The sequence below is a fragment of the Musca domestica genome, unplaced genomic scaffold (assembly GCF_030504385.1).
Source record: "Musca domestica strain aabys unplaced genomic scaffold, Musca_domestica.polishedcontigs.V.1.1 11, whole genome shotgun sequence".
NCBI lineage: Eukaryota > Metazoa > Arthropoda > Insecta > Diptera > Muscidae > Musca > Musca domestica.
Window position 1 is genome coordinate 6,953,598 of NW_026712133.1, and position 26,203 is coordinate 6,979,800.

Genomic DNA, 26,203 nt, shown 5'->3' on the forward strand with positions numbered 1-26,203 from the left:
TCAATGTCAGTTGTGAAGACAAACTTTGGTAATCGGAACCGTAGCAGGATAGAGAACAGTTCGCTTTGCACAGTTGGTCCTGTGTACATTAAGTCATTTAACGAATGACCCGATGACGTTTTCGCGGATGCATCAAATACCACCCTTTATTTTGTCGTGGTACTATCTGGCTTAAGCACACAGTGATGCGGAATGAAATATTTAGGGTTCGACACTATATTCACGTCAATTTTCTGCATGTGTCCTAGCATTTCATTTTCCTGCATGAGCTTGTGTATTGCATGCGGATATCATCCTTCTGAAGAAGCCGACGTTCAAGACTCATGGACCGGTTATACGCCATCGCATGAGATTTTCCCAATGTTGTTGGAGATTCTTGGAAAGGAAGACTAACAATGAATCGACCGTTCTGAGCCGTCTGGACAGCCTGATTATAATGAGATTCGCAGCGGGTTTCCAGCGGAGACATTACCCTTTCTGTTGATGCTACTTCCTCGAGTTTCTATAACTTCTCAATTGCTTGTGCCAGTGAAGTTTCACTATCGAAAATTGCACATGTTAGCGCTGCTAATGTGACGTTCGTTGATGATTCTTTTATTAAGCCGCCTACAATCCAGCCAAGCGCAGTATTCTGCAGAATTGGTTGATTATTATTCAGTTTTATTGTACCCGGTTGCATTAGGCCTAAGTAAAACTCCGCCCGAAGTAGGATGTCAATTTTTCCTTGAATATTAAAATTTGGATCCGCCAATTTAATGTTCGTTGGAATCTGCCAGTTAGATATGTCCAAATCGTGATTCGGTTGTGCAGGTATAATCGTTGGTAAGACAAATGCTTCCAAATAAGATGAAAATCTAGAATTGTTAGACAACATTTGCATGTTCACACGATGATAAGTCTTCTTCTGGATTTTTCCAACTCCGTCAATAGACAAAGAGGTCTCTGTTGTTGCAATTGATAACCTTTTAATCAGCCGTTCTGTAACAATATTTACTTGTGATCCGGAATCAAGCACAGCTCTGAACTCGCCTGACATACAATTTGCAGCTTTTATGGTGACTCTCGCAGTGGCAAGAATTACGTTCTTCTGATCTTCTGCTGATGCCATATTGACTTGTGTATGATTGCTACTTGTGGTTGACGTTTGATTTAAGCCCGTTGATGTTGATTGAGTTTTTCGCTATATGATCAGCCTTAAAACAGTTCACGCACATTTTATGTTGTTGTACCCTTAGAGTCTTTCAGATTCCGACATCGCCAAGAATTGCTTACACTGATAAAGACGATGTTGACCATTTTTGCATAGCTTGCAACTACTGTGATTCTCCATTGATGTTATGGACGAAACAGCTTTGCTTGAACCTTTGTGAGCAGTTGCCACTTTCCCAATCGATTCCATCGACTCAAACTGCAATTCCAAAAATGCAAACAGTTCTTTCATGGAAGGGACCTTCTTCGGCCTTTTTAAAGATTGCATAAACCGTATGTACTACGTATGATCCAACTTCTTCGTAATCAATTGGATCAATTGTTACCTTTGATAGTGGAAGTGAGCTGTGTGCTACCAAGTCAGTTCCCAATTGAGGTGTGTTTTTATTTTGCCACCGCATTTCTCTTTCAGTACTGCCAGCTTTATCAAGTTGCTTTGAACCGCATCTTCTAGGCTATCGTAGTTACCTTGATTCAGCCCGATTCTCGAAGGATCCTCGACTTGTTGCCTAATTTCATCGTACAGGCCTGTAATTTGACTCCACAGCGCTTTAATCGACTCTTCTTTTATCACATGGACTTGGTTTGACTGTCCCGTCTCTATATTTTCCAAACTCTGCAGAAGGCGACCGAGGGCTGTTATTCTCGCTTTTACCCTTCGGGCCAGTCCCTCAACTTGAGCAGACGCAGGTTCCTAAACCTTTGGGTTCTGAATCATTTTCTGGCGATCTTGCCTTTGCAGGTTTATCTGGATTGGCCTTGGCAGACTTCAGCTTCTCCAACTCCGCCTTTATATAGTCCACTGTTGCATTGAACTTTTCTCCTATGGCCGCTATATACGGATCATCCCTATGGGGTGTGTAAACGAACGCATATTACGATTCAAATCCTTTACCACTTGTGGGGTAAAAGGATCACGTCGGGGTAACCAAAAATGTTAATATAAATCGGACCTAGTGGGATTCAGTTAAAACACATTAATTTGAACTGACACCTACAGTCCTTAAAATTCTCCTTACAATCACATAAACTTGAAGGAAAGATGATGTTTATTAAATAAACCCAAATTGGTTATGGTCGCTTCATAAAAGACAACTGACTAACTCTTTATTATTTTCATTCTTTTATACAAATAATTTCTTAGTATAATTGATGAATTGCAGAAAGAAAAACTAGGTCAAATATTATTAATACAAAGTGAATAAATGAAATTGTTAAATACTGCAAATAGTCAATGAACCTAAATAAATGTTAATAAATGGCTTACATGAAAATGCTGAATTAACAAACTAGAATAAACTGTAAATACGTCACAACTAAAATACAACTTAAATATAAATATGTATGTAGATACGTATGTGTTAACAATGTCTTTTTTTACATTAAGCAAAACTATAACTGCTACTGCAGTTGTCGACATTATAATCTGCTGAGAGGCAATTGTTGCAACAATGATGACGTTTTACAATAGAAAAGCGATCAGCTAATGAACGATTTCTAAACACAGGACATGATCTTAAGTGGTGATATTGTCTTAGACATAACAATCTACTTTTATCAACTCCAAGCCGATAAAGCATACTAATATTTTTCGTTTTGTTCTCATATGGTAACAGTTGTTTGGGAAGATTTTGAAGGCAAAGAAATACCAATATGTGATTCCAACCATCGGTCGGTATTCGGTATTCCCGCTGGAAATGTTTTAAAGTAGACCTTGACTCACGCTCAAGAACTGGAATATCGATCAAAACTTTTAATCTATTATTCACTAGAATACTTACATTATCGTAAGCTTCCTTCAAAACTTACCAAGCTAAACTTATACTTTTATGTGTCACGGGAAATTTAGAGAGAAAATCTGGAGCATCTCCACTACTCTTTTTGTAAAAGTGACACAGTTTTTCTAATTCGCTTAAACGAGAATACCGCTGAAAAGAAATCTCTGAAGGTTGGCCACGAAGCAAAATCGCCTTTAAACAATTCGATATCACACGTTGGTAAATTTAAACTATCATGGAAAAAATGTTTGAAATAGCCTGAAAGTTCATTGATCGATTTGAAACCTAGATCAAGGGGAACTGACATGTGATGTTCGTGAGGGTTCGTTGGCCTTTTGAGTGGTAGGTAAAGTATTCGACCTATTTTTAATTTAATCTGTTTTCCTATTGATTGCCGACAACACTTGGACGAAAGCCTTGTAGGCAACATCATACTTGCTATCAGCTGATGCAATATCGTCACTAAACGCATCGTCAGAAGTTCACAAAAGTATGGAAAAAATGAGAAAAATCAGGACAGAGTAAGAAAATAGCAATAATAACTCCAATTAATTTATGATAGTTCTCCAAACCCGAAATGTGCAAAAATTAAATGCTTAGAAACCAATTTGTTAATTTAAAAAGCCGACAAATTTCTTATAAGTAATTGATATTACCGACTGTAGGGTGTACTATATTATTTTGCACGCAAACGAATTGCAGTGGTTATTGTTACTATTTTTTCTTATTTTCAAGCTTCATATTTTTGTAAAATCAGAACCACATCTGATTACAGCACTATTTTGAAAAATATTGTTTGCATATTTTCTTTTTTCTTCTTAGTATTTTCCCGTAACGAAAATATGAGTATTGTCTCAAACTGAGCGACATACAACAACAAAACTACACGGTACTGCTCAAGCGTATGTTAAGCGTGATATTTTGGTATATTTTTTTATAAAAAAAGTACCAGAAGGTTCTGTACGTGTATTTTTGCTTAGTTATTAATATTGAGGATGAATGGATGTTTGTTGGATATTGATAGTAAAAAGAGAAAGGATCATCCAATTTTATTTAAACATTGCACATTCTTATATTTGAATCAATGATCTGGTCAATTGCAAAAATGGAGAACATCGGCCCACTCAATCAAGTACCTCCCTCACAAAGAATCAAAAATTTTGAATAACTTCGAAGCTAGTAAAACGAGAAAAAAAGTATCAAATTTTACCCAGCCCTATATATTAATTGACATTGGTTTGGTATGAAGAATAGATAGAGCGGACCAAACCTTCTGGTACTTCTAGCACATGGTGTGGCACTGGGTCATAAGCAGCTCAGTTTGAAAAGTGTTTCACATAGGAATTCTCTACCAATAATTTGTAAGAGCCACATGCTTGGGATTTGGGAACAATAAAAAAGTATCCATTGAGCGTCATTTTTCTTGCAAAGAAAACGCGTTTTCATATTCTCAAATTTGAAGTTTAAGTATTTATTTTAAATATTTATTTATTTTTGAAACGTAGCTGACAAATGTAATGTGTAAACATAAAATGTCAGTCAAGATTACCAAGGATAATACCCAAGCAGGTACTATATACGTTGTAGTTCTCCAGACGGAATTCTGGTAGGTCTGAATACTTTTTCATTGCGATACACTCGTGTTCGCAGACAACACTGAAGCCGCATAGCTAAACACAGACCAACCAATCAATTTATAAGACGTCAACAAGAGCATCTTGTCCGCATCTCAACTGCTGCCGACTAGCGCCTTGATTTATCACAGATAGATTAGGTATGCGTGGACGAATTAAACATGCTGTCGAATGTGACACCTAGGATTTTGGGGTATTTCGTAGTCGGAAGTATATTTTCCTCGGCCTGCACATTAATCTGCCTTCTCATATCTGCAGACCATTTGGTAAAGAGTGCCGCTGGTCCGCCCCCACCAGTCCCATCAAGTTCTAATCCTGACAAGGTCCACAAGGGGGAGGTCAAGTCACAAACTGCAGGCCAAACAGGACGGAAGAGGAAATACTCTCAGACCATCTACCCGGACAATCTTCGGGTAGCAATCATCGACAAGGCTGAAGCGGAAGGTAAAATCAGCGACAGTCTATGGCTGCTATTCAAAGATCGACTGAGGGAGCTTGTCTTCACGGGAGAGGGTGACCCACGAAATATGCAGTTTGGCAGCGCTACCCTTTACAGAGCATGAAAGTCATGTGCTGTGGAAATCAGGAATCTAAGGATTACCTGGTCACCGCAGTATCTGGCTTTCGTGACCTCTGGCAGGGATGTGATCTGGCGGCTGTATCCTTAAAGGACATCCCCTGTCGTAAGGTATTGACAGCATCCTGACAATACTGGGCAAGCAGAATCCCAACCTTAGGACAGACAACTGGCGTCTTGTCAGTTCAAGCACTGAGGGAGGGGGCCTGGTCATCAAAGTATATAGATACGGATGGCCAGTAGTACCTTCAAGCTCGTGGGGGAAAATTGCACTTCGGCGCTGGTTGGATCCGTTTCCGGCTAACGCCGTTGCATAAGGTGGAAGAAAACAGCAGCTACTTAGCATCATGCAGATTAATCTACATCGCTGCAAAACAGCTGCTGCCTAACTCTTATCCCTCACGAAAGCTGAAGTAGACATAGCTCTGATTCAGGAACCCTATATATACAATAATAGGGTGACTGGACTAGGGAGTGGGCAGCACGTCTCTTACGCGGTCTACAATGGTGATAAGGTAAGGACGTGTATTGTTGCCAAAAAGAGTTTAAATCTTATCTTTCTTAGCAACTACAGTGGAGGAGACGTTACGGTGGCGAAATTGGAGTCTAAATCCGGGAGGGTTCACATTTTCATCTCTCTCTACCTACCGTACGAGCGACCTAACCCACCTGACCACGGAGTAGAGGAGCTCCTCAAAGATCTGGCTGACAAAGGGCATATAATCATAGGTTGTGATGCCAACGCATACCACTTCCAATGGGGCAGCAACGATACCAATGTCAGAGGTGAGTCCATTTTTGATTTTATCCTAAAATATAATCTCAAAATATGTAATAGGGACAACGATGCAACATTTCAAATCAAAGACAGGACAGAGGTCATTGACCTCACCCTAACTAACAAGGATGAATCTCTTATACAAGACTGGAAAGTTTCTCCTGAGTGCTCGTTTTCAGACCACGGAAAGATAGTTTTCAAAATCTTAGTAGAGGGTATTCATCAAAAACCACATAGAAATCCAAGAAAGGCAAATTGGGACAAATTTACGGAACTGGATTTACCCAGGCTTCACTGTTTCGACAACATGGTCTTAACCTCAACCCTCGATATAGACAACTCCGTAAATGCGATAACGAGTGCTTTGATTGATTGCTATGAAAAAGTCTGTCCACTAACCTACCCAGGAAAAAAATGTCAACCAGTTTGGTGGTCAAAACATTTAGCCAATTTAAGGAGGGATAGTAGGCGACTGTATAATAGGACCAACAAGACCAAACTACGTACGGACTGGGATGTCTATATAGCATCTTTTAACAAGTACAACAGTGAGATCAAGAAGGCCAAGTGCACCTCTTGGGTATGCTTCACTGAGTCGATAGAAAGTGTCAACGATGCCTCCAAATTTCTTTTCGAAGGATCCTAAATCCATAGGAAGTATAAAACGGACTGACGGCACATGGACTGACTCTGGACTAGTGACTCTTAACCTGCTAGCCAACACACACTTCCCTGGCTGTATCGAAACGGCAAGAAATCGGCAAAGCGATCAAGTGCATCATTCTAACCTATGGATCTCTAGTATGGTGGCATTCTTTGAAGAAGTCAAACTACTCACGACACATTAACAAAGTTCAAAGAGCCGCATCCCTACTAATAACGGGTGCCTTCAGGAGCACGCCTCAAGCAGCACTGGATACTCTACTGGGCCTAAGCCCGCTGAATATATATGTGGAGGAACAGGCATTCAGGAGTGCTCTTCGACTCAGAGAACTAAGTGAATGGCGCAGTCAACCCTTTGGACATTCTGCGATTCTAAGGCGTGTAAGGAATGTGGGATTAAGCTTCTACCCAACTGACATACACATACCTGATAGAGACGCCCATAACCCACCTTTCCGCGGCATACCTGTTCATACCGACTGTTCAAAGATAGAGTGTGGTACGGGAGCTGGTATCTTCTGTGATACCCTTAATGTTCGTGAATCCTACAAGCTTGGAAACAACTGTAGCGTATTTCAGGCGGAAATCGTTGCGGTCAAAAAGGACATAGACCTGCTGGTCACGAGAAGCATTGAGGTCAGCGGTCCAGTGACTATATATGTCGATAGTCAAGCGGCACTGAAGGCCTTGAGTTCCTTTACTATCAAGTCTAGGGCTGTTTTGAACTGCAGGGAAGCCTTGGAAAACACTGGGTTGTCCATCAAGCTATGTTGGGTTCCTGGACATTATAACATCCCAGGTAACGAGACTGCAGACGAATTGGCCAGACTATGATCCGAATCAACTACAATTGAAGTAGACAATCGGTTAAACCACCACTGTGCCATTTCCTAGAGGTTATTCACAGAAAATCCAACAAAAATGGCTGGACGAAATGGGATGCACCACCCCCAAAAGAATCTGGCCCACACTCTCAGAGAAGAGAACAAGGTCGCTGATGTCATTGTCAAAACCTGATTTAAAACTTGTGGTGGGTATCATCACAGGTCACTGTAAGGAGAGAGCTATGACCTCGAAATGACCTCAAGTGGCTAAAGACGACACGGCAAACTCCTCAGCCGTAGATCACATTCTACAACTTTATCTTTTATGTTCACCTCTACTAACAATCACTATTTCGTCTTTTCTTAACATTCTTTTAGGATGAATACAATGGACCTATAGATCTCCGAGTGGAGTGGTTGCCATTTGGTAACCGCGCGTCCTTTAACCTAACCTAACCTAAAGAGTGCCGCTGACTTATTGGCGTATATTTTCATATTGGCGTATATTTTCATATTGGCGTATATTTTCGCGAGATAGATGTCATGATCGTAAAGTCATCCGCATAGGGTACGATCTCAATACCGCCTAGGGGGCGTGAAAGCAGGAAAAGTAGATGTTAAACAGTTTCGGTGATATCACCCCACTTTGGAAGCTCCCTGCACACTATGTTTATATCTGGCGAACTGTGACACTTTCCTCTGATTCGAGTGGAACACCTCCGTTCACAGTGCAGAATGTAGACAATTAATCTGATCTTCCAATGTACACGGTCAAAATGCATGTCATCAAAATCGTGCACTTTCAGAGCACGTAGTTCATGCATTCATGCTTTTGATTTCATGCCGTACAGACGATGTCGATAACATACGATCCAGTTTTTCCGATTTTGGCCATGTGCTTAAAAAAAAACAAATGAAAACAGTAATAGAAATAAAAGAATCTGGGTAAAAGAGTGGCAGGTACAATAAAATAAAGGTAGGGTTATGATACCATATTATTTTAATTTTTTATTTTCTTAACTTAATACCTTAACTTTATTTGTTTATGTGCGTGTATCCTTTTCAATAATAAAAAAATGTTCAGAAAATATCCAAATTCATATGTTTTCAAAATACATATTACAACGTATACATCGACAAAATTTACATTTTTGTAGCGAAATAAACCTTTACAGATATGTAGAACATGATTATGAAAAGAAATTTTGACATTTCATTCAGTTTTCGCGGTTTTTAATTATTCACAATCGATGCAACGCGTAGTTTGTTTTTTGATTGTTTTGATAGTAATTCTGACATTACAAGCCATACAGGTAGACCTCTATACTTGCAATTTTTTCAAAGTCAGCCTACCTTGTCTTCATTGTACCATGGGTAGATCCTTAACGGCAATCTCCAAATAAAACGCCATTGGAGGACTATAGAAGAACAAGCAGAACCGATAATGTTTCCTTGAATTGAAGGGTTAAAAATGTCTATTTTTTATGTTTAAGCTTAAGACCATGTTAGAATTAAGAAGATATAGTCATGCAATCATATGTTTACATTTTTTTCCAAATAATTCATTTGACAACATTTTATTGTCATATCTTATTTTACAAATTCATTATATATTCACAAATCAGAGATGAAAACCTGTTTTCTGCACAGTGTAATTTGACGAGGTAAGTTACAGATAATGCAGAGATGAATATGCATATTTGAAATATTTTTAACTTAACGAGATAAATGAAATTCGTATTTGTATTGTATTTATATGAGTTTTGCCCTAACACGTCGGCAGTACAGAATTTGAAAGTTGAACAATTTCCAACATTGATAATTGTAAAATTTCTTTTTTGTGGGTTGAAAATAAAAGAATAATGCAAAAATTTAAATGTTTGTAATTGGAATATATAACAATTGTTTAAATTTTAAAAATTGTTGTAATTTGAATTCGCCTTACAGAAACATAATATAAATTTAAACTTTAAACGGAAACAATAAATAAATCAAGAATTCCTTATACTCTCAGCCAAATGGCATTGGAATAATGGTTTTGAATCCTAGGTCTCCTTGGACGTAATCCGTTTGACATTTGGAGACCGTCTAGCAATGTCCGCCCTACAGTCTGTCTGTACGCGCGATAACGCTCGAAGGAGTATTCGATCAACACGTTCAAGGCAAATAAATTAGACCTTATGGAGCATCTGATTTCGTTCAAACTTTACATATCCTAAAAATTTAATAAACTTTAAGTTAGATGAGAAAGTGGAAAAAACGGTCAAATCCTTCTGGTAATGAAAATGCAACATTACTAATTGAAGTTTCTTTTATCTTGGCGTAACGGAATACTTCCACCTAAATAAGATCTGGGACTACCGGTCAACATTCACTATACTAAGTCAAAATATACATAAATAAATGGACATAGGCTAATGGTATACGTCTTTTTTACTCGTTTTAAGAACATTTATAAAAATGAATAATAATGCAACTTATAGGATCAATTTATTTTCATAATTTAAGCCCAAAATTAAGCTCCAATAATTTTGTTCTCCGGTAAATTTAGAAAATTTAATAGGCGAATGTATCGTCTTTATTTATGGATTGTTTGCTTTTCCTTAAATTCCTCTGACTTGAATCCTTGAAGACACTGAAATAGGTATTTTCATTTAATTTGGGCTCGGCAATGTTCTTTAAAATCCGAGAAACTATGTCAAAATCCACGATTTGAGACCCCAAAATATTTAAGAATCCAGCACTTGATGATTAAAGATGTCTCAATTTTGTTTAAAATTCACGAGTTGGGGTCTTGAGAAAGTCTTCTACAAATTGACCGTTTAATGTTGACATTTTTCATGGGTTGGTTGTTCCTTCCTCATATTTTGATTTCTCCGAATTCTTATTGAATTTGTTTCCACTGAGATTTACATCCCACGAGACGTTTAACGCATTATTATATGCTATTGTTTGTTTTTATAGAGTTCTCTTGGAGCGGACACCGATAAAGTACAATTCACAGCAACACAACATTTCCGTGCAAACTTGAAATTTCATTAAAAAAAAAATTAAAAATAAATATTCTTCAATGCAAGGTAGATCTAACAGGTAACCGCATCGGCGAATTGCTACAACAAAGCAACTTTTGTGGTACCCTCAAATGTCAAAATTGGCATCTAAGGCGAAACATATATATTCGTTATGACATTTAAAGTTTGCGGCAAATTTGTTTCATCCAATCAGAAACGAGATGATTGTTTACATTTTATGTTGTGTGTGGAAATTAAGCCAAGTAATAATACGACTCTTGGGTCCATTGCAAAAGTCCCAAGTTGATAGTTAGCCCTCGAAATGTTTATACAAGCCCACAACTGTAATATCTTGTCCACGATAAATTACATTTTAATACCAGTGCTGGACATAATCTCAACACCTAGGATTTGAATAAAATTGCACCACATGGTATGGATTCACCCGCCAACATCTCCAGCGACATTGCCCAAAATGTATCGCATGTTAACAGTGTACATGTGCAGCAGCAGTAACAACCATTCTCGAACTGTTCCATGCAAAAACAGGGCACCAACACTCCAATGCATGTGGCCATACATACACCACATGTTCAACAGCAGAATATGAATATCAGTGATCAAAATCTTAATAATTTGGCCAATAGCCAAGAACATAATACCCAACAACAAAATCTTTTTCTTTTTCATTTTTTTTTTGTAATTTTTTTACTGGTAATCGGGTCAGAAAAAAATACTTTTAGTGAAGAAGTCATAAACAAACTTTGTTTTTGTGTTGCATTCATTTAGGGCGAATTCAGCATTACAACAACTTGTTTTGACATTTAAAGGTGCCGTCAGCTGGGCTGATCCGACTACCTTGTAGATCTACCTTGCTTCAATGTTTCAAAATAACATGTTTTGATTGGTGGGAAACAATTTGCCACAATTTCTTGTGTTTACTGAATTCGCTTTGCTCTACAATTTTGACACATCAAGTTCCTACAAAAGTTACTTTGTTGTAATTTGGCCTATGTTGTTACCTGGCATTTCTACCATGGGATGAAGAGTAGCAATCATGGTAGAAGAATACAGGTAGGCGCATCGACACAGCTGCTTGAAAATCGTGAATGAAAAATTATTGAAATTTGTAAAAATTGTTGAAAAATACACAAATACATATCAGTACAACCTTCGATTTGCGTCGTGTAGGAAAACATATCAAAATCGATTTATTTTTGACAAAGCACTTAAAAAATGTTGACATATAAATGTTCCCAAGCGTTGATGCATCTACCTATATTCTTCTACCATGATAGCAACAATTCTTGCACGTAAACGAACGGAACTAATATTGAGTTTAGCTTAGAAGTGATTGCTAAACGATTAGACTGAAAATTCGTTAAGAACGTACAAGTTGCACAATATATAGTTTCGTGTGAATCTTACTTTGAAATACCAAATAATTGAGCTGTATCTGTGAAGCCATTTTAGGTTTACTCCGTATTAGTTTGGCGGTATTAAGTTTAAAGGCGGATTTTGAGCAGATGGAAGACTTTCAGAAAATAGAAAAAATTGGCGAGGGCACTTACGGTGTTGTCTATAAAGGCCGGAATAGGCTTACTGGTCAAATAGTTGCTATGAAAAAGATTCGTTTGGAGTCGGACGATGAAGGCATTCCTTCCACTGCTATAAGGTATGAGTGGGCAACATTTATTTATTATTTGAGAAATATTCAATGATTTGGTTGAAGTTTTTTCTTTGTGTTAAAGTACAAAATATCAATTTTTTATAAAGCAACATTCCCTATTGTAAATATACGATTTAATTTAAGTTTGCCTCAGAACCCAGTTTAAAACTTGCACAATAGGCTTTTATAAAATGTTAACAATTATAATGGCAGACTATGTTAATATCAGAAATGTACTAATTTGGAATTTTGTTTTTTTTTTTTTTAAATAAGAAATCGCTAGGAAATCTTTGAAAAGGATTTATACCTCAAGTTGAAAAGCAGTATCCCTTAAATTGGAAACAAAATACACTTATTACAATAGGTAAACTACTTTTTGCCATTATTACGCACCATAATCGTTGGCGTTATGTGAAGTATAACAAAGTCGGGAGCAAGTTGAGTTTAGGGGCTATGTTTGGATCATTTTGAATTTTTTAACCTGATTAGGCAAAGGAAATGTTTTTCGTGGGAGAAATACCCGGTTGCTCGGATATTTGACCCAAAAGTTCGAATACAAAATAAGGTTTTTATCCGGTTCTACAAAACCCTTATGTACAAAATGGGTATCATCTGAAAGCTTATGGAATTTCCAAAATGGTATCATATGTGCTGATATCTATTATAGTTCCAAAGATATATGTGATACAAATCATGAAATTGATATTTTCTCCACTAATATGTATCTAAGTATTTATAAGTAGCCGGCCTTTGGCCGGGACTTGAGATTTTCTCCTCTGAGGTATGTCCAACACCGGCTAAGCGATCCATAGTTTGGTTCAAATTGAGTTTAGCTCCAGCTGGCGGAAAATTCTAAAACTTTTATCGAAGGTAGGTTTTGTTATCCTAATCAGACACTTTTTTCGAAATCAATACTTCCCGATATATAGGGTTCCAAATTCGGGATACAAAAACTTACCTGTACTGACATTTTGTAGTTTTTATTTCGATTTTTTTTTTTCGAAACGTTACTACGCCTCACATTCCCACCCCTGTCGACCGTGGAGGCGACCTCCATTTTCGTAGGGATCGCGTAGACATCATTATCCGTATCATAGTGGAAAACCAGCTGCAGAATCCATTTCATCAGCTACTTTGTCGAATAATAGTATAAGTAGTATAGTAGTAGTATAAGAAGGCAAAACACAGTTACTATTCCAATGTAATCCACGAAAGGCAAGCAGCAGAAATTGTTTTTCACTGATTCTATTATATCTGAGTATATTGCATATAGATTTGAACATAAAGTTTCACTATTTAATATAGATTTTTTTAACCATGTTTCGGAGACGAACCAATACATTATAATAAAAACCAATGCTATCAGTATATAAACTGGTTAATTTTGTGTTAACCTCCCTTACATTCTGATAGCAAATAGAAAATTAATTATTTTGTTTTGGCCCTGAAACTTATCTTAGAGGCAAATGAGCTAAAGTATCGGATCTCTCCCGAATTTTTTTAAGGAATGACCTAGAAGGCCAAAATTCTTTTAAAGTTAATTGTACAAAAAAATTGTCAGGCACAACGATTTTGAAAGAAGATATACTTTCAGTAAATGTAGATCGGAACTTATAACATCTCAAAAAGTAGTCTCCCTCAATTATTTATTTTATATAATTTATGTCATCGGCCGTTGTTTCTTGTGCTAATCTTGTCGCAAATATCATTTTCATGACGGGAGCCATAGATAATGGTCTTCGGACAGTTTGAGTTTTGCCAGTAAATGTCTCGGGATGATCAATTAATATAGGAAATGAATGTAATGAGTGGATTGTGAGGTTTTCTTGGAAACCTTACTATCAATACTCACAACCTCAGGATTATTTACCGTTTTCATTATATCGCCGTTAATTACCGGGACTGGGTGTGTAACAACACTGGCATACGACTGTTCACGCCCAGTAACTACGCTGTAATTCGAACAAAAGTTGCGCATCATAAAGGATGTTAGAGATACCATGACTTTGTTTAGTGGGACCATCATATTTTGGTAGAATTTGATGACAAAGCCTGCCTCTAGAGAATTACATCGTTTTGTAGACAATTTTCTGATTGCTTGGGAAAACTGACTCAAAATGCCCATCATAGTTTAATTTGTAATAAGGTGATAAACATGTCAACGCACAGAGTATAAATAAATGTGTCACTGAACAAATAATGCTGACTTAATAGTATGTCAAACACAAATAATGACAATAATACAATTGTGTCAGAGGAAAAGACTTTGTCTGAATAAATATCATTCCGTGATCGATTTGTTTTCTTATTGAGCCAAAAGGCCCACATACACATAAGCAGTAGACAGAAATTGACACCTATATTCATAGCAGATTTGTGACGTTATTGTTTCGTATTATGAACTTAAGTTTGTTTTGGAACTCACATAAGCGAAATATGATAAGCATGGATAAAAATGGATGGAATTTTTCGTGTATGATGGCAGCAAGATGAACTAGAAATGCATTTTGATCCGGAAAGCGAAGCGGTAAAGATAATTTGCAATAGAGACGATAATTTCGCATTACAGACAATAAAATTGATGAAAGTGGTTTTGACGTGCATTCAGATGAAGACGACGTTGATCCGCTTCAACAAAAGTAAGCAAAAGAATGTGAAGAAAATCCATACAAAAAATATTTTTCGAAAAATTAGAAAATTGAATAAAACATATTTTGAGCAGAACGAATTAATGTGGTGCAAATGTTGAATGGAAAAATATTGTTTTGAACACTTTTCACGCCTACTTTGGATTAATACTGTTTTTGTAGAGATTATCTGTTACATGGTCGGCCAATGTTTTTTCAATGAAAAATGTATCCATGGTTGCATTTGATTTGATAACTAACTTATAGCCGACTTATTGCCAACTGATTCTTTGTCTAAAAACTAAATATTTAACTTTTTTTCTGTTTGCTATCAGAATGTAAGGGGCTTAACACAAAATTTCCCGCTTATATAAGAAAATCATTGATTTTTATTATAATGTATTAGTTGTCTCCGATACTTGGTTGAAAACATCTGTAAATCGTATGTATGTTCAAATATGAAATATTTAGGAAAGATCGTGTTTGAAAAAATACGGCGTCCTTATTGCAGTCGATGCCAAATATATTACTAATTTAATTGATTTAAATGTTGTTCCTTAGTAAAGTTTATTGACGTTTCCATTGAATTGGGCAAATTTAAATTGTTTGTAACTTGTTCTTATATTCCGCCTTCATTATCACTTGACATTTATAATCGTCATTTATCAGCAATAAATTTAATTCTTAAAAATCGATTGATTCAGATTGGATATGGGTTTTGATGCTCTTATTCCTTTGCCATCCAATATACATTCGACAATCCTTTTGTGACTTCGTTACCCTAAAACAAAGGTTTCCTCAAAGACCTCAGTATTGCAGAACACAGCCTATTCGAGCACAACCTGTCACGTTGTCAGACTGATGAAATGTGTATACCTTTCCTACAATATCAAAATGTATCCAATGGTCTGCATAGTTTAAAATCGATGAATCGAGGCCCTGGTGGCATCCTAATATAATTCTTGGTCCATGATTTTTGATCCATATATACCAAATCACTAATCTTTGTCCCTTGGTTATTCAATATTCAATTCATATTTTATTAATTCATATTCAATATACTCAGATACAATAGAATATACAATTTCTGCTATTATGGGGTCAATATTAGAATAGTAATTTGGTTTTGCCTTCTTGTACTGGCAGGTTAAAATTAATTGATGATTAAACAAAAAATATGAATGGATAGATTTCATAATCTTATGTATGCGAATTAATGATCTTTTAAGACCTAGTAGATACAATCAGTTTTTGTTTCCTCCATATCTTGACAGAGTCTGCAGTATTTGGTGTCGTCGTCACCTCACTTAGAAGTTACCTGTGATTATTCCCACCACAAGTTTTAGGTCTGATTTCTCCTTGTAGATAAGCGAATTTGATCTCTTCCCAGAGATTACCGGCCAAATCTGCGTAGAGACATCTCATCTCTCGGAATAATGTTTATATATCATCGGAAAAAATAACAAGAGGGTCAAGTGATCGATTGAAGATTATTCAGAGATCCGTAGACCCAAATGAAATACAACGACCGTTTGAATAATGAAATGAAAAAAATAAACGTTTATTAAAAAAGATATTCGGAGAACAAATTCACTCGTGTTGTCAGGTTGATTTCTTCTGTTCAACTCCCTCTTACAATCTCAAAATACGTTACATTATCAAATTACAGGGATTACATTGCATATCTTAGTTCTCAAAATGACTTCTCTAAATGAACGCAATAAAAGGTATCTACTACTATTTTAACTTGACAATTGGGCTGTCCTGATCCGAAACCGTCCTCAGCTTCCTCTTCGCTTGAGACATCCAATTCACACCTTTCCTTCATCTTATCGGAACTGAATACGGAACAGAACTTCCTATTCGTTTGTTAGTTTCAAGAATGCCATATTATGTATATACAGTTGCCTAAAACTCGTGGAATCATCTATGGTCCTTTATAGTTCAGGGTTGCATATCTTAGTACTCAAAATAACTTTTCTACATGAATGCAATAAAAGGTAGTACTATTTTAACTTGACAGGTGGCTTCACCGAGTTTTCGATATCCAAATCTATTCACTCGAATTCATACGCTGATTAATTACCAGAGATGTTGCACAGTCCTGGCGGGACCAACAAAGCTTTATGGACGACTTAGCCTCTTATTCGGGTGGGGCCATCAAAATGTGGAGCTGTCAATCCGCTCTGCCAATGCTGATCCCCTCTGGTCATTACCTAGGACGGAATATCATAACTCATGGTGGGCATTGAAATCCCCTAGTACCAGGTGGTTATTGCCTTCCAAAAGTGGGCTTATATTAGGCAAGTAACGCGGTTCACAGCTATTAACAGGCGGGATATACACATTAAGTACCTCTATCTCGGCAGTTCCACACTTGACTGCTACCCCTATACATTCAGAGTGTGTGTGTTACTTTCGACGGTGATTATGTGTTTTTGTAATTGTGTGATGTAATTTTGAAGTAACAAACACCGCGTAAATATAAAATTGAATACCAAACCAATAACTAAAAAATATTCTTATTAGGTGTGTCTGGTTACCCTAAAATTTGTAACATTTGTTATAAACTGTTACTAGAAGTTGTCTGTTAAACAGAAAGTTCTTCAAAAGAGAGCGGTTGGAGAGAGAAATTTTGACTGTTCTTTCAGTGAGAGTTTGCAAATTCTTGCTGGACAAATTTCTTCTTGCAATCACTTGTAACTCTTCTTATCATTCATCGACATTCAATCATATGCTTTCTATTGTTTATTTCTTTTTTGCTTTCAATTTGAAAATATTTTTTTGGAATTAGCAAGACTACTTGTTTTTGGAGAACAACTTTACAAAATGTGAAAAACGTAAGAAAATAAAACACTATTTCCAACATTTTTAGACAAACGCCATTAGCAACACGTTTAAAGGATTCCGAGGAATACATGAAATCTATCTTTCTTTTATTGTTCATATTTTTATTTTATTGCTAACTTCCTTTTTATTTAAAAAAAAAATCTAGTAAAATTAGTGTTGCTTCCTTTGTTCTAAAAGAATTAGGGGGGGCAATTTAGTTTGTTTTGACAAATCAGATGATTAGTTGCAACCTTCTGCAGGAATACCGTCTGTTTACTTTTCGCATTTTCCTTGCAAAAGAGATTAAAACTACCTTGCTATTACTGCTGGTAAAGTAACCAGACACATCTATTATTAGATGAGGGCAGATATGACTTTCATTCAATAACAAAATATGCATAGACATCAACGGTACACCTCAGTATCGGAGGCAAAAATTTTTGAAATAATAATCAAAATGAGAATAACCAAACCTTGTTTTTATACCCTCCACCATACTATGGAGGGTATATTCATTTTGTCATTCCGTTTGTAACTCCTCGAAATACTCATGTCAGACCCAACAAAGTATATATATTCTTGATCAGCGTAAAATTCTAAGGCGATTTAGCCATGTCCGTCTGTCTGTCTGTGTGTCTGTCTGTCTGTCTGTCTGTCCGTCTGTCTGTCTGTTGTAATCACGCTATCTTTCGAACAAATTGAGATAGAAGGCTAAAATTTTGCACACATGTATATTTTGCCAGTAGGCAGGTTAAGTTCGAAAATGGGCCATGTAGGTCCAAGTTATCATATAGCCCCCATATAATGGTACCTCCCGATATTTGGTATTTTGATAATTTTAGCGACATTATTCATCGGAATTGTTTCAAATTTGGCATTTAAAGTTCGTAATGGATACTACATCGTAAGCCAAAAAATGAGCCATGTAGGTCCACGTATTCATATAGTCCCCATATAACGGTACCCGCCGATATTCGGGATTTTAATGATTTTAGCGACATTGTTTACCGGAATCGTTTCAAATTTGGTATTTGAAGTTTGTAATGGATACTAAATCCTAAGTCAAAAAATGAGCCATGTAGGTCCACGTCTTCGTATAGCCCCCATATAAGGGTACCCCCCGATTTTCGGTATTTTGATGATTTAAACGACATTATTTAGCGAAATCGTTCCAAATTTGGTATTTGAAGTTCGTAATGGATACTACGGCCTAAGACAGAAAATTTTCTGTGCAGGTCCACATCTTCATATAGCCCAGCCCCATATACCGTACCCCCCGATATTCGGTATTTTGATGATTTTAGGGACATTATTTATTGTTTCAAATTTCGCATGTGAAGTTCGTAATGGATACTTCAGCCCATGCCAGAAAATTGTCTGTGCAGGTCCACGTTTTCGAATAGCCCCCATATAACGGTACCCCCCCCCCCCCATATTCGGTATTTTAATGATTTTAACTTCATTAAAAACAGATTTTTCTTCAAGTTTCACATTTAAATTATTGTAACAACTTATGACAAAATATGCCTATGCAGGCCCACGTCGTCGTATAAGCACTCTGTATTCTTAAGATTTTAACAGAATTTTTAACGGATTTTATTTTTTGGAAATTGCCAAATTTGTACCAAATGGTGGAGGGTATTAAAAGTTCGGCCCGGCCGAACTTACAGCTTTTTTACTTGTTATTAAGAAAATTTGTCATTATATTTACGAATTAAAATAAATTAATTAATATTGAAGTCAGTTTCCAAAATAATCTTTTTCTGACCAAACATAATATTGGTTATTAGCTAAAGCCAGTTCTTTAGCCATCATTACATTGTTTAAAGAATTAAGTTATATTCTATTTCTAAGTTTGTTTTCTGTTAAACTTAAGTTAAATGTGTTTTTTTTTCTGCAGCTGAGCTATGTGGAAGCCACATTAAATTAAAAATAAAGTCAGTCAATTCTTTAAAGCTAAATTCATTAAGTCCGTTTTTTATGGAACATATTTTTGCCAGAATGATGATGAGTGGATGACATTCACTCCGTACGAACCTCTCTGGTTCTCTGTATTTTTCTCTTAATTCTGTAAGAAATATACACATTGTCAAATACTTTGTTTTACGCATTCAATATTTTTTTTATCAATGTTCTTTTGAATGTAATTTCCACTGTCAATTTTCAAAGATAGTGTGTATTAAGAAACGATAGATCAAATAAATAATTTGGTGTAACTTCACATAGTTGTTGATGAGAAATTCTGAAAAGGACAAAATCGTGATTTTACATCTCAAAAGTTACCAAGTTATCAGCTCTGAAAAAAGTTACGATTGCAATGTTGTAAGCTACAATTTTCATTGAACTTGGACCGCTGCGATCTTAATATTCCTCCGATTCATAAAATCCTCTATATCAAAAAATCATCAAATACCGAATATTGGTACGTACCGTCATATAGGGGCTTGCATATTGAATACGAAATTTGAAATGATTCTGGTATATAAGGTCGATAAAATCATCAAAATACCGAATATATGGGGCCTATACGAATACGTGGACCGACATGGACCGATACTCATGTGTGCAAAATTTTGTCAATTCGTTCGAAAGACAGCGTAATTACAACAGACAGACATCGCAAAACTTAGAATTTTACGCTGATCAGGAATATATATATTTGTTGGGTCTGACATGAGTATTTCAAGGAGTTACAAACGGAATGACAAAGTTAATACAGTATGGAGGGTATAAAAATGGTAAAATAGGTTGAATCTAACACGTTTTTATACCCTCCACCATAGCATGGAGGGTATATTAAGTTTGTAATTCCATTTCATTTCATTTATTTCATACAATTCAATATAAATAAGCCAACATGGCCAAGATCTTATATTAACATACAACAGTATAAAAACATTCTATAACCAAATTAATCAAAAAAAAAAAAACTAAATAAATAACAAATATTATCAACGAATAGTAAAATATATACAAAAAAAAATAATAATAATAATAATTTAAATTTAGTAGCAATTTAGTAATTAGACCCTCAGACAAAACTCCTCTACCAAGCTGAACAACAGTTTAGCAAGGTAGAGAGGAAAAAGGCAAGAGGCATCAATACACTTAAGCGCTAATCATCACTCGTTTCCAACCGAGCGAATGTAGCTACTACAAGTATAGCAAAAAAAATCCTTAAAAAGAAAAAACAATAAAATTATGTACTACATGGAAAATAAACAACCATTAAAATGGCCCCCAGCCAATAACTAAAAAGAAATAACAAAAAACACCTCGAAATACACATTTTAGACCCCACAAAGTATATATATTCTTGATCAGCATAAAATTCTTTGTCGATTTACCGGTGTCAGTCTGTGGAAATCACTCTAGCTTTCGAACGAATTAAAGTAGGTTGATAAAACTTTACTCAAATGTGTGTTATGTCTGCAGGACTTTTGGTATTGAAAATGTAGGTCCACGTTTTTATATAGAGCCCCCATATAACGGTACCTCCCGATATCCGGTATTTTGATTATTTTAGCGACATTATTCACAGGAATTGTTTCAAATTTGATATTTGAAGTTCATAATGGATACTAAAGGCCATCACAAGACGAATTGTATGAACATCGAATCATGTCGTCGTCAAGTTGTGTGTCATTTGTGTACGTGTGCTTCAATTGAGAGAGTGTGTGTGTTACTTTCGGCGGTGAGGATGTGTTTTTGTATGTGCTGTAATTTTGAAGTAACAAACACGACATAAATATCAAAATGAGTACCAAACCAATAATTAGAAATTTTTCTTATTGTTATTAGATGAGGGCAGATGTGACTCTCATTTAATAACAAAATATCCATAGGCATCAACAAATGAATAGAAAAAAATGGAAAATATACTGGACAATCCCAATTTATTGGTGTCTATAATAGATTTTTGGTCATAAAATAATAGAAAAATATTGTTTGTCTATTTTATATATATGGTGTTGTTTACGTGAATTAAAGTAACACTCATTTTTAAATAAAGATTTTTTTAAATAAGGATTGACAATTTGGATTGTTTCGTCCATAACCACGATATATGCAAATTTGGACCATTAGAAGTACCTGAAATATGTTAGTATTCCAAAGAAATACTTTATAACAAAAATGTATTTTTTCATATATCGGAAAAACAGGAAGCGATTGCGCTTTGTCTTCATTACGTGTGTGTCTTTTTCGTTGGCAATTGTTTCATTGTTGTTGTTATTTTTTTGGTAGAATATTTTTGTATGACACTCCATTCAACATCCCCTTTTATTGGTCATTGCATGTTATGACGATGGGTTTGAGTCTGACCGACATGACGAGACTCGAGCATTTGGTTGTTGTTGTTGTAGCAGTAGTACATGTATGTGTTTGCGTTCTGCTAATCTGGTTCCAGCTCCAGGTTTAGAAATTCGGCTACTTTAACGGGCTGACGTTCTTCGGCTGCAATGGATGGGGGGTGGACTCCGAGGACGGCATTCACTTTATAACTGCTAATAACATCCGCGACTGCATCTGTGTGAATGCCACTCAGACCTGCCTGATAGGCTTCTTGATCTAGAGGCTCTCTCTTGTAGCGTTGGACCTCCCTCTCTAGATCATGTATGTCCTTCTTGACACGCCTGGATGGGGGAGAGTTATCCACCATATGATGGTTGGGATGACTCTCACGGTAACACCCAAGCAGGTACTGCAACGAAAGCATATGATTATACTGACGTAAGGGAAGGACTTTCGCCTCCTCATGTAGATGGTCCACTGGTGTCATGAGGAGGCACCATGTCGCAGTTCTCAGGGCAGCGTTCTGGCAGGTCTGGATATGCTTCCACTGGGTAACACTAGTATTCGCAGACCACACTGGAGCCGCATAGCTGACCACAGACCGACCTATCGCGTTATAAGAGGTCAACAAGGTTTCTTTGTCCGCACCCCAAGAGCTGCCGGCTAGCGCCTTGAGGACCTTGTTCCTACTTTTCATCTTGTCGCAGATAGCTGTGGCTTGCGCGGACGACTTGAACATGTTGTCGAACGTTACCCCAAGAATCTTGGGGTAGTTCGTGGTCGGTATTAGATTCCCCTCGACCTGAACACTCAGCTGTGTTCTCATCTCCGCAGACCATGTGGTAAAGAGTGTGGCCGTTGATTTCGTGGCGGATATTTTCATATTCTTCGCGTGGAAGTATGCGGCAAGCTCCGCGAGATAGGGGTTCAACCTTTCGCATATGTCATCGACCACTGGACCCGACGCCATGATCGTACAATCATCCGCATACGTTACGATTTCAATGCCGTCTGGAGGGCGAGGAATTCTGGAGAGGTAGAGGTTAAACAGTTCCGGAGATATCACCCCGCCTTGGGGAACTCCCTGTTTCACTCCACGGGCTTTGGACTTCTTGTTCCGGAATTCCACGTACGACTGGCGTCCACACATATAGTTGATTATCCAACGTTTCAAACTTGGCCGGAGGGTAGTTCTCTGTACGCCCTCAAACAGTGTGGCATGATTGACCGTATCAAATGCCTTTGATAGGTCAAGGGCTACCAACACTGTTCTGTCACACGGCCTGTTCTGGTTCAGTGTGGAAATGGCGTGTAATGCTGTTGTGGTACTATGTTGTGGACGGAATCCGTGCTGGTGGTTGGCAACTGTATAGCTTCCTCTAATGTTGGGGAGGAGTAAAGCCTCAAGAGTCTTTGCTACTGGCGACAAAAGCGAAATCGGCCTGTACGATTCGCCTTTACTGGCATCCTTGCCTGGCTTCAGTAGCGGGACCACCCGGCCCATTTTCAGGGTTTCGGGCACTATGTGGGTGGCTAGCGACAAATTGAGAACTTTCGTTAAGTACTCGACTCCCGGCGTATCCAGCTGCTTCAACATTACCATTGAGATTCCGTTCGGGCCCAACGCTTTGGATGACTTAGCGTTACGGATGACATTTGCAACATCACCCATCGTAAACTGTGGTGGTTCCTCCTCGGCGGGAAGAGATCTGATACGACGTAGTACTCTTCGCTTCGCCCTATCGCTCTCGGGGTGCTCGACAAATTGTCGGTTAAAATATTCCGCGCACCTCTTCGGATCAGTCACCGTTACGTCGTTAAAAGTGACTGAGGTCCTATCATCCTTTTTTCCAGGGTTCGAGAGCGACTTAACCGTTACCCACAGCTTACTCATATCGGTTCCAATGTTGCAGCACTTCAGATGGTCTAGCCACTTTTTCCTCTTATGCTCCTGTACCAACCGGTTGACTTCCACTGTCAAATCACTGACATATATATATATATATATATATATATATATATATATATATATATATATATATATATATATATATATATACATATATATATACATACATACATATATATATATATATATATATATGTATATACATATACATATATATATATATATATATATATATATATATATATATATATATATATATATATATATACATACATACATATATATACATATATATATATATCCTCTCCTGCAGGCGCACGTCGTAGTATAGACCCTAATGACATTATTTAGCGGAATTTTTTCAAAATTGGTATTAGAAGTTCGTAATTGATACTACAGTCTAGGCCAGAAAATTCTCATATAAATCATTCATATAATAATATACGGCTACATTCGGTATTTTTAAGATTTTAACAGAATTTTCGACGGATTTTATTTTTTTGAAAATTGCCAAATTTCTCACATATGGTGGAGGGTATTCAAGGTTCGGCCCGGTCGAACTTACAGCTTTTTTACTTGTCTTTTTTTTTGGTTTACACTAATGGCCAGCACAAGACGAATTGTATGAAAATGTTTTTTTCGACACACTGACTTTGTCTATTCAATCATGCACTATGTATTTGAAAGACAATGATAACCAACAACATCCCCCATTTTGATTCACGTGTGCCATTGTCTAATCGAAGTTCGTAATTGATACTACAGTCTATGCCAGAAAATTCTCTGTACAGGTCCACGTTTTATAACCCCCAAGGTACGTCCCTATATTCGGTATTTTGATGATTTTAGCTACATTATAAACAGATTTTTTCAAGTTTCACATTTGAACATTGTAATTAGCTTATGACAAAAGTTGCCTATGCAGGTACACGTCGTCATATAAACACTAATATACGGCAACATTCGGTATTTTTAAGATTTTAACAGAATTTTTGACGGATTTTATTTTTTTGAAAATTGCCAAATTTCTCACATATGGTGGAGGGTATTCAAGGTTCGGCCCGGTCGAACTTACAGCTTTTTTACTTGTCTTTTTTTTTTTTTTTTGGTTTACACTAACCTAAACTTGGTTAAAAACATCTATATTAAATAGTGAAATTTTATGTTCAAAATATCAAATATTTAGAAAAGATCGTGTTTGTAAAAAAGGTGGTGGCGTCCTTATTGCAGTTGATACCAAATATACCACTAATTATACCCTACAACACTATGTGTTGGGGGTATTATAAGTTTGATTGGGCCAAAAATTATGTAACACCTCGAAATATTGGTTTCCCATATAGGAAAGTATATATGGATCTTCCTAGCTCGCCGAGCTGAGTCGATCTAGCTATGTATGTCCGTCCGTCCGTCTGTCCGTCTGTCCGTCTGTCCATGTTAATTTGTAATCACTCTACAGGTCGCAATTATGGCCCGAGCTTCACGAAATTTAAAATGTAGGTGGGGTTAAGGTCAGAATAGAACCCTATTTCTTTTAGAGATGATCGCCAAATGTTTAGGGGTTGAAATGGACCAAATACTGAAAAAATGTCGGATTTTGCAGTAGCTATACAGGTCGCAATTATAGACCAATCGACGCGGAATTTCGCATGTAGCTAGAGTTTAGGGCGGGGAAGAAGCCTACCAATTTGGGTGGTCATCGGATAATATTTAGCAGCTAAAATAGACCCTATCTTTTTTGTTGAAAAAATTCAAAATTTTTCATTAAACCGCGAATATTTTAAATCCCGGCGAAATCACAAAGCCATGACAAGGTTACTTCTGATCTTTACATTGATGTTAAGATCCAACAAATCGAATATATAGCAAAATATGTGCGATATATATGTCTATCAAAGAAGATATGATTGAAAGATCTATTTTATGTCGAGAACGGCTGAACTGATTTCGACAGTTCTCATTAATTCAGAATGATCTCTTGGCAGAAAAGAAATAACGCCTAAAAAATCGCATAAAAATATCTCTTTAAAGATGAAAATATTGATTTTGAAAAATTTTCTCATATTTTTTCAATTTTGTCATATTTTTGGCATATTTTCATTTTGAATTAAACATTTGGTAATATTTCTACAGCTAACAAACCGAAGTAGTTAGGATATCAGGATATCATATACAGATCGCATTTATGGCCCGATCTTTACGAAATTTTGCATGGGGATAAGATGAGGGTCAGAATAGAAGCCTACTCTTTTTGGAGATGATCGCCATACATTTAGGGGTTGAAATGGACCAAAAATTGCAAAATTGTCGTCACTGCAAATCGCTCGATCCTCACGCACATTTGAATGGGGGTTACCGCACATTGCAAAACCCAAGCAGTTTCGGATGGCCATCCAAATTAT

At 36.7% G+C, this 26,203-nt stretch overlaps 1 protein-coding gene and 1 long non-coding RNA gene across 3 annotated transcripts in view; one reads left to right on the forward strand and one right to left on the reverse strand.

Annotated features, from left to right (window-relative positions):
• Nucleotides 1-5,940: 5,940 nt before the first annotated feature.
• LOC101896041 (cyclin-dependent kinase 1) overlaps nucleotides 5,941-26,203 on the forward strand; it is a 73,643-nt gene continuing 53,380 nt past the window's right edge. Inside the window, exon 1 of one of the 2 annotated variants that reach the window (XM_059130283.1) lies at nucleotides 5,941-5,984. In XM_059130283.1, the coding sequence (XP_058986266.1) occupies nucleotides 5,956-5,984 (29 nt within the window). In that variant the 5' untranslated portion in view covers nucleotides 5,941-5,955. Of the gene's footprint in view, nucleotides 5,985-11,906; nucleotides 12,150-26,203 lie in introns of those variants that run through there. The other variant, XM_059130282.1, reaches the window with a different exon arrangement.
• LOC109612618 (uncharacterized) lies at nucleotides 9,932-11,991 on the reverse strand. The gene is made up of 2 exons (XR_002194605.2): nucleotides 11,903-11,991; nucleotides 9,932-10,489 (listed from the first exon to the last, which is right to left on the reverse strand). It is a non-coding gene; the product is annotated as an uncharacterized LOC109612618 (long non-coding RNA).